This window comes from Pteronotus mesoamericanus, unplaced genomic scaffold, assembly GCF_021234165.1.
Source record: "Pteronotus mesoamericanus isolate MK-2021 breed Mesoamerican mustached bat unplaced genomic scaffold, CSHL_Meso_final contig_221, whole genome shotgun sequence".
Taxonomy (NCBI): Eukaryota; Metazoa; Chordata; class Mammalia; order Chiroptera; family Mormoopidae; genus Pteronotus; species Pteronotus mesoamericanus.
Window position 1 is genome coordinate 11479090 of NW_026555092.1, and position 21729 is coordinate 11500818.

The 21729-nt window shown below is 36.7% G+C and overlaps 1 protein-coding gene across 1 annotated transcript; it reads left to right on the forward strand.

Moving 5' to 3' along the window:
• The first annotated feature begins 633 nt into the window (after positions 1-633).
• ZMYM1 (zinc finger MYM-type containing 1) lies at positions 634-16107 on the forward strand. The gene is made up of 10 exons (XM_054572203.1): positions 634-739; positions 3979-4051; positions 4255-4504; positions 9742-9898; positions 9990-10202; positions 11959-12112; positions 12951-13106; positions 13278-13315; positions 13798-14029; positions 15362-16107. The coding sequence occupies exons 1-10, from the start codon at positions 644-646 to the stop codon at positions 16105-16107; spliced, it is 2115 nt and encodes a 704-aa protein (XP_054428178.1). The 5' UTR covers positions 634-643.
• Positions 16108-21729: the final 5622 nt, after the last annotated feature.

Here is a 21729-nt window from a genome sequence, read left to right on the forward strand (position 1 = left end):
CCTCCTTTAAAAAATTTTCTTTGTTGATTTGAGAGCGAGCGAGCGAGCGAGCCAGCCTCCAGCTCCTGAGGAAAGAAGGGAATGGAGAAAGGCTCTGGTGCTGGGTCCTCCCTCCTGAGGGCTTTTATCTCAGGTCTCAAGGGAGGCTCTCAATACAATATTCCTCAGCCTTTCTGGTGTGTCTCCTCAGGGTCATGGTCTCCACTGATTAATCAGTGCTAGGGGAGTGGGTCAGTAGTCATTGCAGCTGGTCCTGATGTCAGCCATGGTGTCACTCTGCCTCGTTTTGCTCCTATTGGCTGCTCTTCTGGGACTTGAGCTGAAACACAGCTGAGTCCTAGATGTTACCTCCTGGGGTTGATGCTTAAGGGAGTGGTCATGCAGGGCTTGTAGGTAAGCCCATTGCTAGGCACCCAAGGCTCTCTGCCCTGGTGACCCTCTGTGCCTGGCCCATCCTTCCTGCTCTGCTCATGCCTATCTAACTGCCCGGTACAGTTCCAGAAAATTACTCTATTTAAAAGAACTAATTTTAAAATCAGAACTTCTCTTCATTTTATATTTTATTTTAGGTATCTGAAAACTGTTCCCCAAGAATAAAACCATTAGTTTGGAACTGGAGGATTCCTTTACATCAAGTACTCAAATGAAACAATCACTGACAGCGCATGAATGTGACAAGGCAGCGGCACCACAGTTGCTGCAGCTGGATGGAATTAAGACAGAACCTGACAATGCTCAGGTAAGGGAGTTCTTTTTCTAGAGCATTGTTGAATTATAAATTTTAGTTATCAGTATTTAGATGATGGTTCATTGGTTGAAATGTTTAATCCTGTTAAAAATTTGATCAAAGCAGTTGATCAAATAATACAAGGTAAGTGGTATTCAGCGCCAAAACCAAGTATATGCAGAAATGTGATGTGAGAGAAGAATGAGCTGTTTGGAATTGGGTGTTTGGATTGATAAAAAGGATTGCCTAGGATATCATGGGCCTAGCTAATGTTAACACATTTTGGTTTTTTCTTTTTTTAAATCATTTTTATTTCTCAATTACAGTTGACATACATTATTGTATTACTCTCAGGTGTATATCCCAGTGATTAGACATTACATAACTTACTAAGTGATCATCTTGATAAATCTTGTACCCCTCTGACACCATACAGTTATTAGAATATTGTTGACTATATCTCCTATGCCGTACTTTACATCCCCATGACTATTCTGAAAACCAATTGTACTTACTTTTTTAAAAATTATATTTTATTGTTTACACTATTAGTTTTTCCAATTTTTCCCCCTTTGCCCTCCTCCACCCAGTGCCCCCCCCCCCCCCCCGACACTCCCCACACAGTTGCCTGTGTCCATGGGCCATGCGTATTTATTCTTTGGTCAGTCCCTTCCCCTTCTTTCATCCTGTACACTCCTCTGCCCTCTCCTCTGACAGCTGTTGGTCTGAATACCTCTTACTCTGTTTTGCCCATTAGTTTATGTCGTAGATTATCAATAGTACTTCTTAATCCCTTCACCTTTTTCACTCATCTCCCCAGTCCCCCTTCCATCTGGCAACTGTCAAAATATTCTTGGTATCTATGAATCTGTTTCTGTTTGCCTGTTCATTTTGTTCTTTTAAACTCAACTGTTTATATATATTTATTGCCATTTTTATTGTTCATATTTTTCATCTTCTTAAAGAAGACCCTTTAATATTTCATGTAATACTAGTTTGGTGGTGATGAACTCCTTTTGCTTTCTCTTGTCTAGGAAGCTCTTTATCTGACTTGATTCTAAATGATAGCTTTGCTGAGTAGAGGTCCTTGCTTTTCATCACTTTGAATATTTCTTGCCAATCCTTTCTGGCCTGCAAAGTTTCTATTGAGAAATCAGCTGACAGTCTTATGGGAGCTTCCTTGTAGTTAACGAACTACTTTTCTCAGGCCACACTGAGGCCAGATGCTACTTTTGTTTTGAGAGATTTTAGAAAAACCTGAAGCATGAGCCAGGATAGGCCATTCATCTAGAAAAAGACACTGGAAAGAGCTTGGGTGGGCTTGATAGTTGGGTGGGGCAGAGCCTCAGGGAATCACTTAGGCAGGGTAAACAGTATGAACCAAGTTGATGTGGCACCCACCCGCCTGCCAGCTCTGTGGACAGAGGGCTCATATAAAGAACAATGGCCTCTGCTGGCACTTCTCTCTCGGAGAAAGGTGTGCAACAGTTCAGTTCTTCCAAGTCTGTCTCTTGTGCCTTTCAAATTGCTGCCTCAGTGCTGGAGCTCAGAGGGAGTGAGTCTGTTTGTGGGTCCTTTAAGAGGAACTTTCTGGCCCTTGCTGGTGTGTCTCAGTGGTTGGAACATTGTCCTATAACAGGCTGCAAACTCGATTTTCCGGTCAGGGAACATAGCTAGGTTGTGGGTTTGTGACAGCATGGGAGTGTGCAGCCCCTGGTCCTGGTGCAGGTCCCCAGCCAATCAATGCTTCCCTCACATCCATGTTTTTCTCTCTCTACCCCTTCCCCTCCTCCTCTAAAAAAGCAAATGAAAATGTCCTTGGGTGAGGATTTAAAAAAATGAGGAACTGCCTGGGCCTTTGTTAATCCTCCATCATCCTCAGCATCAATCTTCGCTGCATTTTACAGCCAAAAGTCATGGGGACTTTGCTTCCTGGCACTGGAACCCTGGGCTGGCGGCCCTCACTCATCAAGGGATACCTCTGCAGCCAAGATATTCCTCCCAGTTTTTATCTGGACCAGCCCGTTCTGTGTGTCTTCCCCTCCTACCACCCTTTTTTTTTTTTTTTAAGGTTTTATTTATTACTTTTTAAAAAGAATAAGAAGGAAGGGGAGGAGAGAAACATCTATTGGTTGGCTTTCCCACATCCCCAGCAATGGGACCTGGCCTGCACTCCAAGCATGTGCCCTGACCAGGAATCAAACCAGCAACCTTTCAGTTTGCAAGCCAACTCTGCACTCAATACTAAGCCACACCAGCCAGGGCCACCACTTCCTACAAATTTGAAGATGTTGATGGGGCTTCCTTAATTCCCTAGTCGTAGGACTTCATTCAGTAAGACTTTTTTAAGATTTCATTTATTTTTTAGAGAGAGGGGAAGGGGGGTAGAAAAACGTCCATTGGTTGCCTCTCACACACCCCCAGCTGGGGACCTGGCCCACAATCCAGGCATGTAACCTGAACCAGTGACCAGTTGGTTCACAGGCACCTCAGTCCACAGAGCAACACCATCCAGGGTGCTAATTATGTTTTTATGCTTTGCCTCTATTAAGTTGTAGAATGCATAAATTTTTTAATTCTTAAAATTATTTTCTTTATAATTTTTTAATCCAAATTAATTTCATGTTTTTTTAAACTTTTTTAGACATTGCATGCTAAAAAAATTAAAAAGGATTGACTCAAGCTATGAGTATTCTTTAAATGTGGCCAAATTTCTGTGGAATATTTGCATATGATTGAGGTGAAATTTCCAATGAAGCAAAAAATAAACTCAGTTTTAATTTATTTCTAGTATTCTGCTTAGAAATACCCTAAAGTAAATCAGTATCCAGGAAGGCTGTAACTCCCATTGAGTTGGTGACAGTACAGAACGATGTCCATCTAGGAGTATCTGTTGCTTTTTCAACCCATATGCATTCAAAAACATAGGTCAAGTTTAGATACATTGCCTGCTGCAATGAAAAGAAAATTCTCCCTTGTAAAATTTATTCAGCCCAATCTAACAATTTTTGTGTTCAAGGTCTTTATAAAGACAATTTGCTGATGTCACACTTAGGTACGTAGAAAACAATGCAGGAATTGATTGGTATTATTAGCCAGACGTCACCAGAAGGAGAGTGCTTACCTATGTACTGTGATTCAATGCAGTTACACAATTCATTGAATAGACGTAAGCATAATCTGTCATTTTCGATCAGATAAGTAGTTGTTTAAAACACATTGTATTCATTATTTTCAATTTTTTTTTTCAGGAATATTGTCAAGTTCGACAGTCCCAAACTAAGGAGAATGAACAGAAAGTAAACACCGCATTTTCAGACAGGGGTAATAGAATTAAGTTAATCATATTTATTCTGACCAATATGATAGCCAATTTATTCTGCTTTTTTAGAATGCCTTTGAATAGTGCGTTGTAGTTTCGAATCCAGAAGTAACCTCTAAAATAAAATGAGTTTATTTTCTGAATTTTGTGTATACTTAATTTTATGTAAATACTGATTCTTTTCCTTCCTGTTTTGTGTTTATAGCTTCACAGTTGACTACAGACACTCAGCCTCCTCTGGCATCGTCTGGCATGAACAAAACGCTTCCTTCAGTTCCAGCCACAGCTGTTCAGGTTTCCTGTTCTGGTTGTAAGAAAGTTCTCCAGAAGGGCCAAACTGCTTATCAAAGAAAAGGGTCCACTCAGCTTTTCTGCTCCACACCATGCATCACTGAATACATTTCATCTGCCAGTTCACCAGCTCTTCCCAAGAGAACTTGTGCAAACTGCTCAAAGTATATAATTCTAAATTATGTCTCCTTTTATACTTTCTTACCTATATCTTGATCAAAATCTTGGCTATAGTTTCCTACGTTTTTATCTTATTCTGAAAAAGTATCACCTTGGTTTAGGGAAAAGCAGCTGCTTCTGCTTTCGGTTCCTCTAATAGATTCTTTAGAAATAGTTTTTTTGTTGTTCATTGGGAGATTTGCAGAATTTAAAATGTGAGTTCTGTTTATCTTCACCTTTAAACAGTGTGACCTCCAAAGCTTATTTTCCTATTTTTTTAATTTGAAATTCTCTATCAGTGGGATTATTGTATGCCCATTTTATGTTATCATTTAACTGTGTATGGAGTGACCTACTAAAAAAATTAATCATACAACTATTACTTTGGATCTTTCAGGGTATAAAAATTATGTCTCTCTTGCAGTGGTAAATGAAGTAACTTAATTCTTTTGAGAAATTGAATAACCATAAGTAAACATAGATGGGTATAATCCTTTCAAGGTTTCTGTGAGCTATTCTTGTGGTCTTGATTCCTTTTTTTAACATACGTAAGTCATTTTAGATGCAGAGAAAGAAAGTAGTAGTAATTTCATAATGAATTCATGAAAAGTGTCTCAAAATATCTTACTGTACTGTACTCATCCTTGTGATGTTGCAGTGACCCCAGGTAGTGAAACTGGGGGAAGCAAAAGCTTGTGTAAGGGGGGACTGCTGTACATGCTGAGGTTGGAAGAGTATTGAGAACCTCTTTGTTAATAGTCCCATCTGTTAAATGTATATAAGAATTATGAGTATTAAATAATATACCTTGTGATCAGCACAATACTGGCATATAGTAAGAACTCCTTAATGTTACGTATCAATATTATCCCCTTAACAAACTCACAAACTCTTTTTAAGGGTTGCTTCAGTTTCTCATTTGGTGGCTGTTTCAAGTCTACCCATTACTTCAAGTCTTACTCCCTAGAACTTCACTTACCTTTCTCTTGTCCTTTTTCAACCCTTTTATACTGTACTTTGTCTTTTTCTTTTTTGCTGTGGACTGTATGGCACTCACTTTAGCCTGCTTTCTTCTGCAGAATCATAAAACTGGGAGGGACCTTAGAGATCAACCAGTCCAAACATTTTCTTTTGATTTTGAGGAAACACAGGCCCTGAGAAGTTAAGGTATCATGTTGCTATGTTTGCAGTTTACCCATTATACATATTTAGCAGATTTCCCAAACTAATTGAAAAGGCTGAAGCAAGAAGGATTTAGTGTGTAAGTTATTTTCTAAGGCAAAGAAATGGATTATGAGCAAAATTGCTTCTTTTGGAATAAAATTTTTTTGATATAAAATGTTATTTTATAGGTGGTGGTAGTGCCTGAGCTAGGAGAGGCCATTCATTGTTCAGAGGAGCCTGTGCCATTTTCAAAACCCTTTTTTTATTCCACGTTCATTAACCTCTTATATTAATATATAGTTCTCAAGATTTTAGCTAATGTTACTGTTGAGGTTTTGTAGCAGTGATTTAAAATCTATATGGAGTTCTTATTTCGCGAACAAGATGAAAAATAGCTTTGAAAATGACATTTTAAATCATGTTGCAAAGCTAAGGCTTTTTTTGAGAGCTATGTATGTAAGAAGGGTCATTTCTGCCTTTTAGTGTCCCAGTTCAAACCAATTAAGAGACCTTGAAAGCAATCAATAGAGTTCAAAATAAGCCCATGCACTAATGCTGATAACACTTTATTTGCAGGGAAGTTGTTCAGATCTATGCGCAGAGTTTCCTTAAGCTAATTTTAGGCATTTGGAACAAAACTCACTTTTTTTTAAATCCTCATCTGAGTACTGTTGTTTGTTTTTTTTTTAATTGCTTTCAGAGAGAGAAGGGAGGGAGGGAGTAAGGAGGGGGAGAGAAAGAGAAATATCGATGTGAGTAAGAAACATCAATTAGTTGCCTTCTTGTATGCATCCCAGCCAGGGCTTGAACCCGCCACCAGGGTATGTGCCCTGGCCCGGAATCAAATCCACAACCCTTCAGTCCACAGGATGATGCTCCACCTGAGCCACACCAGCCAGAGCCAAAATTCACTTTTTGAGTTTTTATTTGTAAGGCCTTAGTATATTAAAGCCAGCAATCTAGTACACTAATAGCAGCACAAACCAGTGAGCATTTCCAGAGTTCCATACTTCTGTCAGTGCAGTTTCTTTTGCCACCTTTCCCATCTGGCTAATTTTGTGTCTTAAAGGTCTTCCTCAAATATCTTTACATCTTGTCTATTCTCACATCATTCCTTCCTCTTTTATTACCTTCCACCCGTCCAGATTAATTGTTCCATGCTCAGTTTTCATAGTGTTCACAACTCCCAAAGCATTCATCATAATTGATGTTTTTAACAATTGACACTACCCAGTTTATTTTTTTCCCATAGCAACAATTTTCTATTTTAAAAAATTTTTTCATTGTATTTTTTTCCTATTACCATTTAGTTCCCTTATATCCCCCCATACTACATGAACTTCTTAACTTTAGGGACTGGATTTTAGTCACCTTTCTATCCCCAAGGCCTAAACACTGACCTGCACACAGTGAATCCTAGACTTTTTGTAATGAAGGACAAAGATAGCACAACTCAAACTGCATTTAGAGCTGTATTTTAAACCAGTAAAATGATTGATGCTATGATAATGAAATGAACCCTTTATTTTTGGTACCATCTGTTTAAGAGAGTAGAAAAATCATACATAGTACACTAAAACTTTGTAAATGTTGAAGTGTGAAAATAGTGTTGATTTTAGGGGTATTTTCATCTGAAAAACTTTTATCATGAAATACTGATATTCTGAGGGTCCTAGCTGGCCGTATGTCGTGGTATTTCCTATAGTGGCAGTTCTCAGACTTTCTGGTCTCCAGATCCCTTTACACGCTTGAAAACCGTGAAGACCCGAAAAGTTTTAGTTTTAGATAGGCTGTATCTACCAATATACACTCTGTTAGAAATTTAAAACTGAGAAATTTTAAAACTTTATTTAAAATTCAGTCAGGTTGACATTTTTATGAAAAATAGCTATATTTTTAAAATTTATTAAGAGAAATTCTAAGAAAAATTCAGTGACCATTGTTTTTTTCAGCTTTACAAAACTGGCTGGGTTTTCATATCTGCTTCTGTAAGCAGTTTGTTGCAAAATACTGTTTCGGCCAAAGTCTAAAGAAAATCTGCCCTTAACAAACTATATAATTGGAAAAGGGGGGCCCAGTCAACTAGTCTTTCAGATAATTGTACATACTCTTATGTGTAATCTGAAACCATAGCAGTGAAGTTTTTATACTGTTAAACTAAAATTTATTGGTCTACAAGGTCCGGTACAGCTAACACCATTCTCTTATTGTAAAATTTTTTATTACAAATCATAAGCATGTAATTCTATAACATCACACTCAAGCACACCGTATGGCATTTTAGGTGAAATGTTTAAATTAAAACTATAAATCATTACACCCATATTATTACCCTACCAACCACACTTGATCAGGTCTTACTTCTCCCAGACCCTGTACTTGTACTTTGGTTCTTTTATCCATAAATGATGTTTGCTATAGGCAATTATTGGAAAATATTGGGTCACTGAATTATATGGATCTTCCAAAATGTTGACATATTTCATTATGCAGTATTTTAAAAATCACTAATCTCATCAGTAAAGTGTTAAGTGATAGGGAGCAATTAAGCTGGAGGTGGCAGATATGTTTTTCAAAATTCTTATTTTCCATGAAAGCTCAAATTTTACCATTGGCCATGCATACTGTCAGTTGTTTTCCTTGAAGTAACAGTCTTACTTTATTCTTTGTTGAGAAAAATACCTGCCAGGTATCCACTTCTTGATAATAGTTTGTCTAATATTTATTCTTTCAAGTAAAAATGTGTTTCACGGAAAAGGTAGCTAACTTAGGTTGTAACTCTTAACATTTCCACATGTGCTTTTCCTTGAGACAGCCATCATACTTGGGTGCCTAGGGATAATACTTTACACCTATAGTGCATTTCATCACACAGAATATTAAAAAGATGTGATATATTCAAGGATCAAGTTTCACAGAGCAAACAGTTTTTACAGCAAACGCTTGGTAGTGATAACTAGTACTAGCACATTTTTGTGCCACTGCCTTGATTTGTGCTAAGGCTCTGGCAGTTTTATCCACCGTTTTTTTTATTTCCTCCCAACTTATTGAGGTGAAATTCACACAACAAAAGACCATTTCAGTAGCATTTAGTACATTGACAGTGATGTACATCTACCTCCTTTGTCTAGTTCCAAAACATTTCTGTCACCCAAAGTAAAATGCCTTATTGTTTAAGTAGTTTCTCCCCATTTCCCTCTCCTTTCCCCTCAGCCCCTGGCAACCACCAACCTGGTTCTATCTATGGATTTACCTATTCTGGATATTTTATATGAATGGAATCCTGCATGCGATCTTTTAAGTGCCTGGCTTCTTTTCCTTAGCATGTTTTTGAGGTTCATTGATGTTGTAGCATGTATATCAGTACTTCATTTTTTATAGTAGCTAAATAATATTCCTCTTCATGAATACACCACAATTTGTTTATCCTTTCATTCACTGATGAGCATTTGGGCTGTTTTTAATGTAACTGTAGTGAATAGTGCTGTTATGAACATGCATGTACATATACTTTTTTAAGTCCTTGTTTTCAATTCTTGGGGGTACAAACCTAGGCATGGAATCACGGGCCCACCATTGCTTTTGGGTCATCAATTAAAATGTACAGTGAAAAAGGCAAATAACATCTTAATGTAAAATAGTTTTGATCTTGTGGATTCCCTGAAAGTATCTGGGGGATCCCAGGGATTTGTAGACCATACTTTGAAGTCTTCTGTCCTGCAGATTTCAAAGTTGGTCAGGTATGAACATGTGAGTCGTCATTTTATTACCCCTAGCACGAACTGATGCAGGTTGGGTAATCCTTAAATCTGCACTGTCAGGTGTCTTTTATAATCTCTACTTTATAGGTGAGTAAAGTAACATTTAGGGAGTATAAATGATGTATAAGTAAAAGAACTGGATACCAAATTCAGGTTTTCTTATTTCAAGGCTGATATTGTTATTACTACTTCACAGCTCTTTGGGTGAATGAAACAATCAGAGAGGGTTTTTTGAGGGAGTGATTTTTAGCTTATGAAGAGAAACTATAATTATGGTAAAACTTTTTAATGGTGCTCTTGTTATTTATTTTTATTAGAGACATTTTAAATCTAAAGGATGTGATCAGTGTCCAGCTGGAAGATAATACCTCTAGCAAAAGTTTTTGCAGCCAGTCTTGTCTAAGAAAACTCTCTGTTACCCTATATACTGACAGCATTTCAACCAAATGCAGCATGTGTCAGAAGACTACTCTCGTAAGTTGCATTTTTTTTTAACCTTTAGGGACTCTGATCTATGTAAATACCAGAATTTCTACTGAATCTTTTTTTATTTTTTTAATCCTAGATTCAGTATGAAGTAAAATACCAGAATGTGAAACAGACTCTTTGCAGTAATGCCTGTTTCTCAAAGTTTCACTCTACTAACAACCTCATCATGAACTGTTGTGAGAACTGTGGAACATACTGTTACACTAGCTCTGATCTGTTCCATATACTTCAGATGGAAGGACAGTTCCATTACTTAAATAGTTCGAAGAGTATTGCAGCATGTAAGCAGGTATGAATAAAAATCTGTTGTGTAAAGAGAGGACCGCTCCATTTGAAAGTGACTGCATAGGACTCAACTGAAAAATTAGAGATTGAGTTCCTTCCATGAATTGGTTTGTGAATGGTTTTACTTTAGGAAAATGTGGGAATATAGATTTTAATAATATTGGTAACAGTTTTGGTGATGGTGAAGATGAAATAAGACTTCTGATAGTTCCGTTTAGTATAATTCATGATAGGTGCTGTACAGAGATTTTCCTAAGGAATGTCAGGGTGATCATTTTACCTTGAAGAAAGGCAAACAGATGGGAACTTGTTTGTAAACTACAAATAAAAATAGCAAAAATAACAGTAGTTTACTGGTAAGACTCAGCCACAAAGTGTTTTTATTTTTAATTCCATTTATCTCTTTACACATAAGCAAGGTTAAGGTAAAAGAAGAATATAACGCTTTTTCTGCATCAGTCATAGGAGGAAATAATCCCCTACTCTTGGCAGGAGAGCCTTGGATGGGTGATCCTGAGAGAGAAGCTGGCCCTGCTTTGGTAGACTGAGATGAACACAGTGGTCTGAGTCCCTTTTATGAGGTGGGACTGTCACATACCTTGCTGCTTTAGATGATGCTTTGAGACACACCTCTATCCCTATAAGTTCTTTCTTAAAAACAAGCAACTGAAGATGGGGGTCTTAACAAACCATAGTTCAAATAGGTAATTGGTGAACCACATCTTTTTTATGGCAGCTGCCCATACCAGAGAGGATCATGTCTTGGGACCAGAAATGGGAGAGTGAAAGGCATGGAAGCCTTCTTCCAAAGGCAAGAAATGCGATTCCTGGATTTCCTTCTTTATCCCTCACATTCTCATACTCAATAAATAGGACTTGTCCTGTTTTTAAGAACTTGTATTCAGTACTTATTCAGCCCATGTGATGGGGCAGGGCTGATCTGGGTAGATGTGTTAAAAAGCACCACATAAGTAGCCCTGGCCAGGGAGCTTAGTTGGTTGGAATGTCATCCCCTACACCAAAAAGTTGCGGGAGACAACCAATCGATGTTTCTTTCTCTCCCCCGCACCCCGCACCGTCACCCCTTTCCTCTCTCTAAAAAAAAAAAAAAGTCCTCCAGTGAGGATTTAAAACAAACAAAAAACACCTCCTACGGCCTGGCTGCGTAGCTCAGTTGGTTAGAGCATTGCCCGATATGCCATGTTTATGTGTAAGATCCTTGTTCAAGGCACATAGAGGAATCAGCCAATGAATGCATCAGTAAGTGGAACAGCAAATTGATGTTTCTCTTTTCTCTAAAATCAATAAATAAAAGTTTCTAAAAATAATTTTTTATGAAGCACCACCTAATATTATGCTCAGCATTTAAGATGTTGTGTGATAGTGGTAATGGAGAAAAGCTAAATTATTAGTGAACTGTGATCAAGAATTAGAAAATGTTCAACTCTATGAAGCTAAAAATGGGGTGACTTTTTAAAAAGTGGATTGTTTGGTAGAAGTGTAATGATCTTGGCTTCTTCATTGCTTGTATATGTATTTTAATTGCTATTATATATCCAACAAATAGTTACCGAATAGCATGATCAATTTCCTGCATTTTAATCTTTGTAATTCATGGTGCCACCTTTTCTGGTTTTTAAGAAAGTAAAAATGTGGTTTCTCTGTCATTATTTGTAGAGCAATGGTATTGGGTATGTTTTTATGATAGTATGTTAATAATTTGTCATATGCCAGCCATGTATCATTTTAATCTCTAACAGAAACCAGCCAGAACACTTACATCTAGTCTTTGCAAATCGTTGAAGCCCTCAGATGAAATGATTGAGATTACCAATGACTTGGGGAAGACAGAGCTTTTCTGCTCTGTTAATTGTTTCTCTGCTTACAGTAAAGCTAAGATGGAATCTTCTACAGGTAATACTTGCTTAGTAATCAGAGGTTCGGTAACTCCTGGAGAATATTACTGCTTCGTTTAATGTATAACCTTGATTCATTTCCAAATTAGATTTAAAAGTAAAAACCATTAAAAACTTTTTGAAAAGAAATGGTTTCTAATACTTTTGTATAAAAGGAAGGCTACTTCACCACCAGACATTTAATGTTTGTGAAGATTGTTTGTTGTATTAGGGTACAATCTTGTACTTAGTCCTGCTTTGTAAAAAACAAGGCTATTACAGTTTTCACATAAACTAGAGCCAGTTGGAAATAATGTGAAGTTCACTAACAGAAAAGCAGATAGTCCAGGGCCAAGTATATATTCCCTCAAAGATCCACCTGTAGGACCAGTAGTGCTATTTACATATGGTGCAGTGAACAGTGCTCTTGGGGCTTGTACATCTTGCAGACTTACTGTGGAAATCTCTATAAAAATAGCTTAGACAACAGCCCGGTTCCATTTGTGTTGAGGTTTGTGATTCCTGAAAGAGTTAGAAGTGCTACCCATTAGGAGATTCTATCAAGTGTCTTTTCTGTTCTTCATGGTAATTTCACAGATCAAGGAAAGAGTATAAAGGCTGAGAAATGGTGTGCAAAGATGAAAGATATAAAATGATAGGAAATGTAAATTATTGGTTTAATGTTGTGATTGATATTATCCTAAAGAACCTGGCTATACCTAAGCCTTAAAAAAAAAAATCATGCCAGTACCCAGCAATACCTAAAGTTATTAGATATTTGCATTGTTCATTGACACACTTGTTATTAAATAGTGCTTTATGAGTGATTGATTCTGATTTATAAATCTTTTTATTAGTAAATATTTCCATGGCGCATGATAATTCAATGGAGCTCCTTTCTCCAGAGAAGCCATTTTCTCCAAAGAAAGATACAACTCCAGTTATTAGCAATATAGTGTCATTGGCAGATACTCACGCTGACCCACCCACCATGAACTCTGATGTCTTACAAGGTAAAAACTGATATGATATTCAACATATATACTGTTTTGCCATACTTGAATCTATATTCTAAATGTTCTTTGTGTTACTTGATATGAAAGAAGCATTATAGTTTGTGATGCTGTTTTTATGATGCTATTTTATAGATTATGGTATAAGATCTTGAATTTATGCTTTACCAGGTACAGTTTCTTCAGAAAGAGGAAATGTCCTATCAGATGTAAGTTGGGTTTTCTTTGCTATCTTTCGTAAGTTTTTTTTTTTTTAAACGTGTGTCTGTGTATCTGAGCATATTAATTCCTATTTTGATCCTAGAGCTCAAAAAAGTAGAGCAATAAACACCTTTTGGGATTTATATTCAGTTTCCCAAATCTCAAGTTTGACTTAATAAGAATATTTAAACAGGAGTATTACTAGTCCTAGTTTTTTCCTTTGGATTCTTATTTTTTGTAATATTTATTAAACAATTCTACTCACCTGAGCAATAAAAAATTTTTATTATAATTATATACCAAAGACCCTTGAGCAATTAATGTTGAATCTAGATTGCAAATAGATAAATTATAAATAATTGTTAATGTTTCCCCCTAGTGGAGCTCATACTGTAATTCACCCATTGACTTTATTGTGTTGTTAAAATAGGTGCATTTGATATTTTAATTATTTGGAAACTGTTAAAACAAATCTGATTTTCTCCTGAAGGTTTCTAAGAGTTCACCCAGCAAGTCAAGTAGTAGTGTTGCTAATAGTGGTGTGGAGCACCCAAGCCTTTCACCACCTTCCTCAGTACTCAGTCAGCCTACAGTTGGCTCCAGTATGGAAGCACAGAAAGACCAAGTGTCAAACCAAGATGCTACATGCAGTAAGGAATCTATGAAAATGAGTGACAGACTCTATCATCCAAAATTTACATCTAAAGTACAGAAAGTTAAAGGTAAATCAAAAAGTATTAAAAATTTTCAGTGTTCAAATTTCCAGAAGTTAGAAACCAGTGTTAAAAAGGATGCAACCTTCTGTTACTCATGCCAGTTGTTCTGTCAAAAAAAATATAGGTATGGGGGACAGTCATTTGCAACTCAAGGAATTTCTAATTGGAAAAAAACTCTCAAAAATTTCAGAAAGCACGAAAAGAGTAAAATGCATTTGAAGTCATTGCAATTTTGGAGGGAATACCAGTTCTGTAATGACGCTGTCAATGACAATTTATCTATTCATTCAAAACAGATTGAAGGAAATAAAAAGTACCTAAAGCTTATAATTGAAAATATTTTATTTCTTGGAAAGCAGTGTTTACCCTTAAGAGGAAATGATCAGTCTCTTTCATCTGTGAATAAAGGCCATTTTTTAGAACTGTTGGAAATCAGAGCAAAAGATAAAGGAGAAGAAATATTTAGACTTATGAGTTCACAAGTTGACTTCTATAATAGTACACAAATTCAGAATGATATCATTGAAATAATAAAGACTGAAATGTTGCATGATATTGTGAGTGAGATCAATGTCGCCTCAGCTTTTTCATTAATATGTGATGAGGCAACTTACAGTCCCACAAAAGAACAGCTTTCAATTTGTGTAAGATACCCACAAAAAACATCAAAGGCTATCTTAATTAAAGAAAGATTCTTGGGTTTCATAGATGTTGAAGAGATGACTGGGACCAACTTACACAGGACTATCACAACTTACCTCCAGCAAATTGGAATTGATTTGAATAAAATGAGAGGCCAGGCCTATGATAGTACCAGTAATTTGAGGATAATATTCAATGAAAGTGCAGCAGAATTCAAGAAGGAAGAGCCCAGAGCTTTATATATACATTGTTATGCCCATTTTTTGGATTTAGCAGTAATTAGATTTTGTAAAGAAGTAAAAGAACTCCGAAGTGCTCTAAATACTCTCGGTTCTTTGTTCAACACTATTCATATGTCTGGGGAAATGTCTGCAAATTTTCAAAAGATTTATAAACTAAGTCAAAACAAAACCTGCAAGAAACATATATCACAATCTTGTTGGACGGTCCATGATCATACATTACTATCTGTGATTGAGGGTCTTCCAGAGATTATTGAAACACTGGAAGTTGTATCAAGCCATTCTTCTAATACAAGTTTGGCTGATGAATTGAGTGATTTATTGACACTGGTTTCCAAATTTGAATTTATCTTTTGTTTGAAGTTTCTTTATCGAGTATTAAGTGTCATAGGAATTATTTCCAAAGAGCTTCAAAGTGAAACCATAAATATTTTTTCTTTGTCTTCAAAAATAGAAGCAATTTTGGAATGTTTATCATCTGAAAGAAATGATGTCTGTTTCAAAACTCTCTGGGATGGAGCAGAAGAAATATGTCAAAAAATAACCTGTAAAGGTTTTGAAGTTGAACGGCCTTCTTTTCATAAAAGAAGAAAAATTCAGAAAACAATAGAGCTTGGCAATTCAGACAGTATGTTTTTTCCTACCTCACCAGAAGAACAATATAAAAATATTTATTACCAAGGATTAGATACTATATTACAGAATTTAAAACTATGTTTTTCAGAATTTGATTATTGCAAAGTGAAGCAAATTTCAGAACTGTTATTTAAGTGGAATGAGCCATTAAATGAAGCAATAGCCAAACATGTCCAAGAATTTTATAAATTTGATGCGGACATCATCCCAGAACTTAGATTTTATCGCCAATATGCAAAGCTCAACTTTGTCATAGATAATGATCCTATCAACTTCATCTATCTTGGCTATTTGTTTATTCAGCATGGTCTTCATAATAATATCCCTTGCGTATCAAAGCTGTTATATATTGCTTTGTCCTGGCCGGTTACTGCAGCAAGTGTTGAAGACTCATATTCTATACTGCCTCGTCTTAAAACATATTTATGTCATACCATGGGACAAGAGAAGCTTAGTGGCTTGGCCCTAATGGCTGTCGAGCAGGAATTGGTAAATAAACTGCTGGAGCCTGAAAGACTCGATGGAATCGTGGAAAAGTTTATAAATCAGATAAAAGAAACATAGGGCTTGCTAATTTGAATTTACCTAAAAGAATTTTGTATTTCTATTGCAATATAACAGTTATTTGAAATTCTTGTCTCTTAAAAAATTTTTATCTTCAACTTGCTTTTTTCACTTCACATGGTACTTTTGAGATTGTCCCATGTCAGTACGTAAAGAGTTTCTTGATTCTTTTTGTGCAAGATTTAACTTTATGGACGTACCATAATATATGGGAATAGTCCCTACTAAACAGATACTTCAGTTCTTTTTTGTTAGTACAAATAAAGCTGCATTTAATAACTTTGGACTAAGTCATATAGCACATTAGAAAGATAAAATTTTAAGTTAGAATTACTAGGTCAAATATTTCTACATTTGTATTTCTGATTGGCACGTTGCTTTCTACAAGGATTGTGCCAATTTACAGTCCCATCAACAATATATGAGTCAAGTATTTCTGTCTCTGCTGATCTATTAGATAATGGTATTTTAATCTCTGTGGAGATTAAATCTCAGTGGAATTTTGTACTTTCACTTAAGGATAAGACTGGGTATCTGCTTGAGCTATTTGTGTATCCTTTACTGTGAATTATACCATTTAAGTGTATCCTTTACTGTGAATTGTAACATTTAAACATTAAAACCAAATACTGCTGTTTCTGCATGAAAAACAGCTGAATGACACAATAGGAATTCTCAGCCCACTATATGAAACTATGACTGTTTTCCAAGTAACCCCCAAAAGACTACCTAACTTCATACTTTGTAAAAGTTAAGAGAACAAAAAGAAGTCTGTTCCTTAAAGGTCTAAAAGAATTTAGTGGTAGAACAGATGTACCAGGATTTTTTTTTCCTTTTGGGGGGAATATTCCTCTGCCACTTTTCCTTTGCTGTTCCTTTCATCAGTTTTTATAATCATAATTTTTCTAAAAGGAGCCTCCCATTTCATGGAAGATTCCCTTTCAAATGTACTTGCTTAGAGTTGTAGAAAAGTATTCTCTTAATTTCTTCTATACGTATATACTTTTTTTTAAATTTCTGGGTTTAGAAAAAAAATTTAGAGAGGGGAAAGAAGAGAAAACACCGATATGTGGTTGCCTCTTACATACCCCTGACTGGGGACCTGATGCGCAACCCAGGCATGTGCCCTGAATGGGGAATTAAACCATCAACCCTTTGGTTTGCAGGCCAGCATTCAGTCTACTGAGCCACATTGGCTATACTAACTTTCTTCATTGATCTTTCTGTACATGTTTTCTTTCTTGGTTACATCAACTAGTGATTTGATTTTCATGCAGTCTTAGATTTATCAACCCTCCTTTATTTTTTAAAATTATGGTTGATTTTAACAAAGAACACAGGTAACATTTGTCCATGCTCCCAAATTTTATTTCTGAAATAAAATATTATAGATCAAGTTAAAGCTCCCTGAAAAATCTTTTCCTGATAACTTTTCGATTTTCTCTAGTAACAAACAGTTATTTGGTGTTCATCATTCCATGGATGTATAATTTTATACTTAGTATACGGCCTTGTTTATAAACTTTACCTAAAACTTTATAAGTTGTATTGTACATATCTTTCTGCAGTTTTTTTCACTGTTTTTGAGACTTACATGGATTTTTCATTTAACTGCTGAATAACTTAAAATGGATCATTAATAGCATATGATCTTCCACTTTTATAATACTCCAAGGATCATTTTTATATGTGGTATGCACTTGTACATTCAACAAATTATCTATTGAGACACTGTGTATCACACATTATTCAAGCTGCTGGAGAACCAGCAGAGAATAAAATGAGAATCTGGCTCCAATGAAACTTAGCTTTTTAATATGGAAGTACAGGGAAGACACTAGAAGAGGTTGTTTATCAATTATTTTCATGTAGATAGATGATAATACAGAAAAGAACATTTGTATGCTGTACTAGGATAAATACGAGGCTTGGGGAGCTGTGGCCATTTAAGGCCTTACCCAGCCACCCATCCCTGGCACACAAGTTCAGAAGATCTGCTCTAAGGTGCTTAACTAGAAGTGGACTTGATGGGTTAAGGCTATACAGTCTTCCACTTTAATTAGACCTCACAGTCATACCATTTTTTCATTCCCACCAACAATATCAGAGTTATTTATTCCACATCCTTGCCACCATCTGGTATTGACATTTTACTTTTTGTAAAAAATTGATTTCAACTTTTTTTTTTTTTAAACCACATAGAAAGCAGTTAACCTTCCCTGGCCAAGTAGCTCAGTTGGTTAGAGCACCATTCTGATAATGCCAGGTTGTGGGTTCCATCCCCAGTCAAGACACGAGTGAATGAAGCAACCAGTGAACACATAAATAGGTGGAACAAGTCGATGTTTCTCTCTTCCCTCTAAAAATAACTTCAGAAGTCCATCTCTACTTTTGAATGTTTACTGCATATAGTTTCATTATAAAAGTGCTTAACACTATGAACTTTCCTCTGAAGTTTTTGCCTACCATGTATTTTTCTGATTTTCATTATTTTGTAGCTATTTGCAGTTGTAGTTTCTATCTTGTCATGGAAGCAAGAGTTAATTTCAAGAAGCTAGGTGTGTTTAATTTTCAGAATAATCTGTAGTCTATAGTCTATAAAGCCAGTAATCAAAGACCTAGACCTGAAAAAGGAAACAACAACAGCCATATCTGTTGAATACCTACTATGTAGACTAGTACTTTTCTCTGGGCTTTGGTATTTGATAGTTCACTTAGTTCTCACAACCACCTATTATTACTTTATAGAGGAAACAAAGACACAGATATAGATCACAATTCAGAATGGTGAATCTAGGTTTTGTATACCCACATAGTGTGATTCCAAAGCCCATTCTGCGCTACTGCCTTTTCTTCTGAGTTCCTTCTAATTTCCAAAGTGATTTTTATCCCTTTTAATTTTTAATGCTTTCATGAATTGTCACTTACCTTTTCGTATTTTATCTGAGTCCTAATTCTGATAGATTAATACATTATTTTATTGCTTTTATCATAGAAACGTTCCGTAAGGACTCACTGTTCAATATTCTAATTTTGTATTATATTTCACAGTTCTTTTCTGTTGCTTATTTATGTGAAATCCATTTTCCTTTCAGGAGGGAAACGAACAGACTTATCAGAGATAAACCTAATTATAACCACCAGAAATGCATTAAAGAATCAAGGTGGCAAAAATAAGTGTAGTTTTTAAAAAGCAAAAACCCAGGTTCAACATTTATAACAAATTTCAGTCACAAAGCAACCTGTTGTCCAAACTCAAAAGCAGTTGTAAGACCTGCATGGTACTGGCTACCTGTATAGGTCATGGAGGAAGAGGAGTTAGCCCGATGACTTTCAGAATAGGTTTCCAAAATCAACAGGTTCCCACTGGAAATCATGCAGGCCAGTTTGAACAGAGCCAAAACAAGAAAGGCTCTTGAAGATGCCAATTTGCAAGTGAGTTTAAGGGGACTGTTAAATTCTGATGGTGACTGAGTAGGCTAGGTCCTTAAAAACTCTTGAAACAAACCAACCTAAGCTTCATTCTAAAATAAAATCCATTTAAGGAGTAATCGCTGGCTGTAGATAACCAAATTGTGGACAGAGACAACAGGGGCAAAAGACAGACTGCAGATTGAAGTGCAGGGGGGAAAGCAAAAGCAGATTCGGTAAAATAGGATGCAGGCATGCAAAAGGCAACCATGGACGTTTCTCTCCCTCTTCCTCCCGTTTCTCTCAAAATCTTCAAATAAGCAAAAGATTTCATGAGCCTTGAGGCTAGAAGTTATTCTGTTCCTTTCCCTCCTGAAAGGAAAATGGATTTCACATATATGAGCAACAGAAAAGAATTGTGAAATACACAAAATTAGAATATTGAACAGTGAGTCCTTACAGAACATGTTTATGATAAAAGCAATAAAACAATGTACTATTAAATCAGAATTAGGACTCAAAATATGAAAAGGTAAGTGACAATTCATGAAAGCATTAAAATTAAAAGGGATAAAAATCACTTTGGAAATTAGAAGGAACTCAGAAGAGAATAAACAATTGATCCTTAGAGAAATAAAGGATGAAAAGGTGTTCAATCAAGAGACTTATGAAATATTACTTTGCTGTAAATAAGAAAAAAATCTGCCCTGGCTGGTGTGGCTCAGCTAATTGAGCACCAGACTGTGAACCAAAGGGTCGCCAGTTCAGTTCCCAGCCAGGGCACATGCTTGGGTTGCAGGCCAGGTCCCCAGGAGGGGGCCCACAAGAGGCAACCATACCTTGATGCTTGTCCTCCCTCCTCCTCATCCCTTCTCTAAAATAAATCTTTAAAAACAAACACCTGATATCCATATATAAAATAAATTCTCAAATCCAAAACAATGGAAAGGAATACTGAATATAGTAGTCTTTGGGTTTCTACCACTCTGATTTTATGTTCACCTTCCAAAGATTTTTGTCATACTATTTGATGAAAAGAAATCCCTGGTTCCAAATGAATAGGTAAATTGAAAGCTCGTCTCCCTGAAGCACGAAGTAAAATAATGATTAATTATCAAACACAAAAATGACTCCTTTTTAGGTCTGTATTGTCAAGGGCAAAGTGGTTTTCTACTGCTCAGTCCAAACCACCCCCCTCCCCTTTTTTTAATCCTCACCCAAGGATATTCTCTTTGATATTAGAGATGGGAAGGCAGAGAAACATCAGTGTTTTCTGCCTCCTGTATGCACCCCAACTGGGGTCCGAACCTGCAACCTAGGTATGTGCCCTCACCATGAAGTGAACCTGCAAACTTTGTTTGCAGGATGATGCCTAACCAACTGAGCCACACCAGCCAGAGCCCAAAAACCTTAAGACACATACTGGCTTCCCTTGTTTTCCTTTTCAATGTAGGGCTGCTTTCCAACCTGTTGGGATTACTGTACCAGCATCTGTCATTTAGGTGTCTTTTCCTCCATACCACAGGCTGAGTCCTCCGAAGTCCGTACTTCCTCACTGGCCTCAAAAGAAGTCAAATTTTTTTGTCCCTTTTCCTTTTAGAAATTGAGACATACCTAGCCCTGGCTGGTTGTGGCTCAGTGACTGAGTGCCAGCCTGTGAACCAGGGGTTTGCCAGTTTGATTCCCAGTCAGGGCACATACCTGGGTTTTGGACTGGGTCCCTGATGCGGGGGGGCATGTGAGAGGAGACCACACATTGATGTTTCTCCCCCTGCCCCGCCTTCCCGCCTTCCCGCCTTCCCCCCTCTCTAAAAATACAATCTTTAAAAACAAAAGGAACTGAGGTGTATCTACAGTTTATGGAAACAGTATAAATGTTCCAACCATTTCAGCTGAGACCATCAGCTATTTGAAATAGCCATCTTAGACAATAGCTAAGCTACCCACCCCAACAGTCTAGAAGTTTCCAGCTCCAGTTCATCTGCCCTAGCTGAGCCCAAACTACGGTTACCTTGTTGTCCTGGGCCACCAAGCATTAGGTAACAAATTATTGCTGTGCTGAAAATGGATCATGTGGGCAAGGAGTAAGGCAAGTTAGGAGTCAATTTTAATCTAGGTGATTTCAGTGCCTCTTTAGTTAGTGCTTAGCCAGAACAAGGGAATGCTCTTAAGATGACGATCAAAATCCTTAAAATGGCCTAGCAGTAGGGC

What these genes read in the sequence shown, in the direction of transcription:
- ZMYM1 (XM_054572203.1), top strand. Translation starts at nt 644, where the DNA reads ATGAAACAATCACTGACAGCGCATGAATGTGACAAGGCAGCGGCACCA. An exon ending in CACCGCATTTTCAGACAGGG is followed by an intron (nt 4,052 to 4,254) that starts GTAATAGAATTA and finishes TTGTGTTTATAG; the next exon opens with CTTCACAGTTGACTACAGAC. An exon ending in TGTGTCAGAAGACTACTCTC is followed by an intron (nt 9,899 to 9,989) that starts GTAAGTTGCATT and finishes TTTTAATCCTAG; the next exon opens with ATTCAGTATGAAGTAAAATA.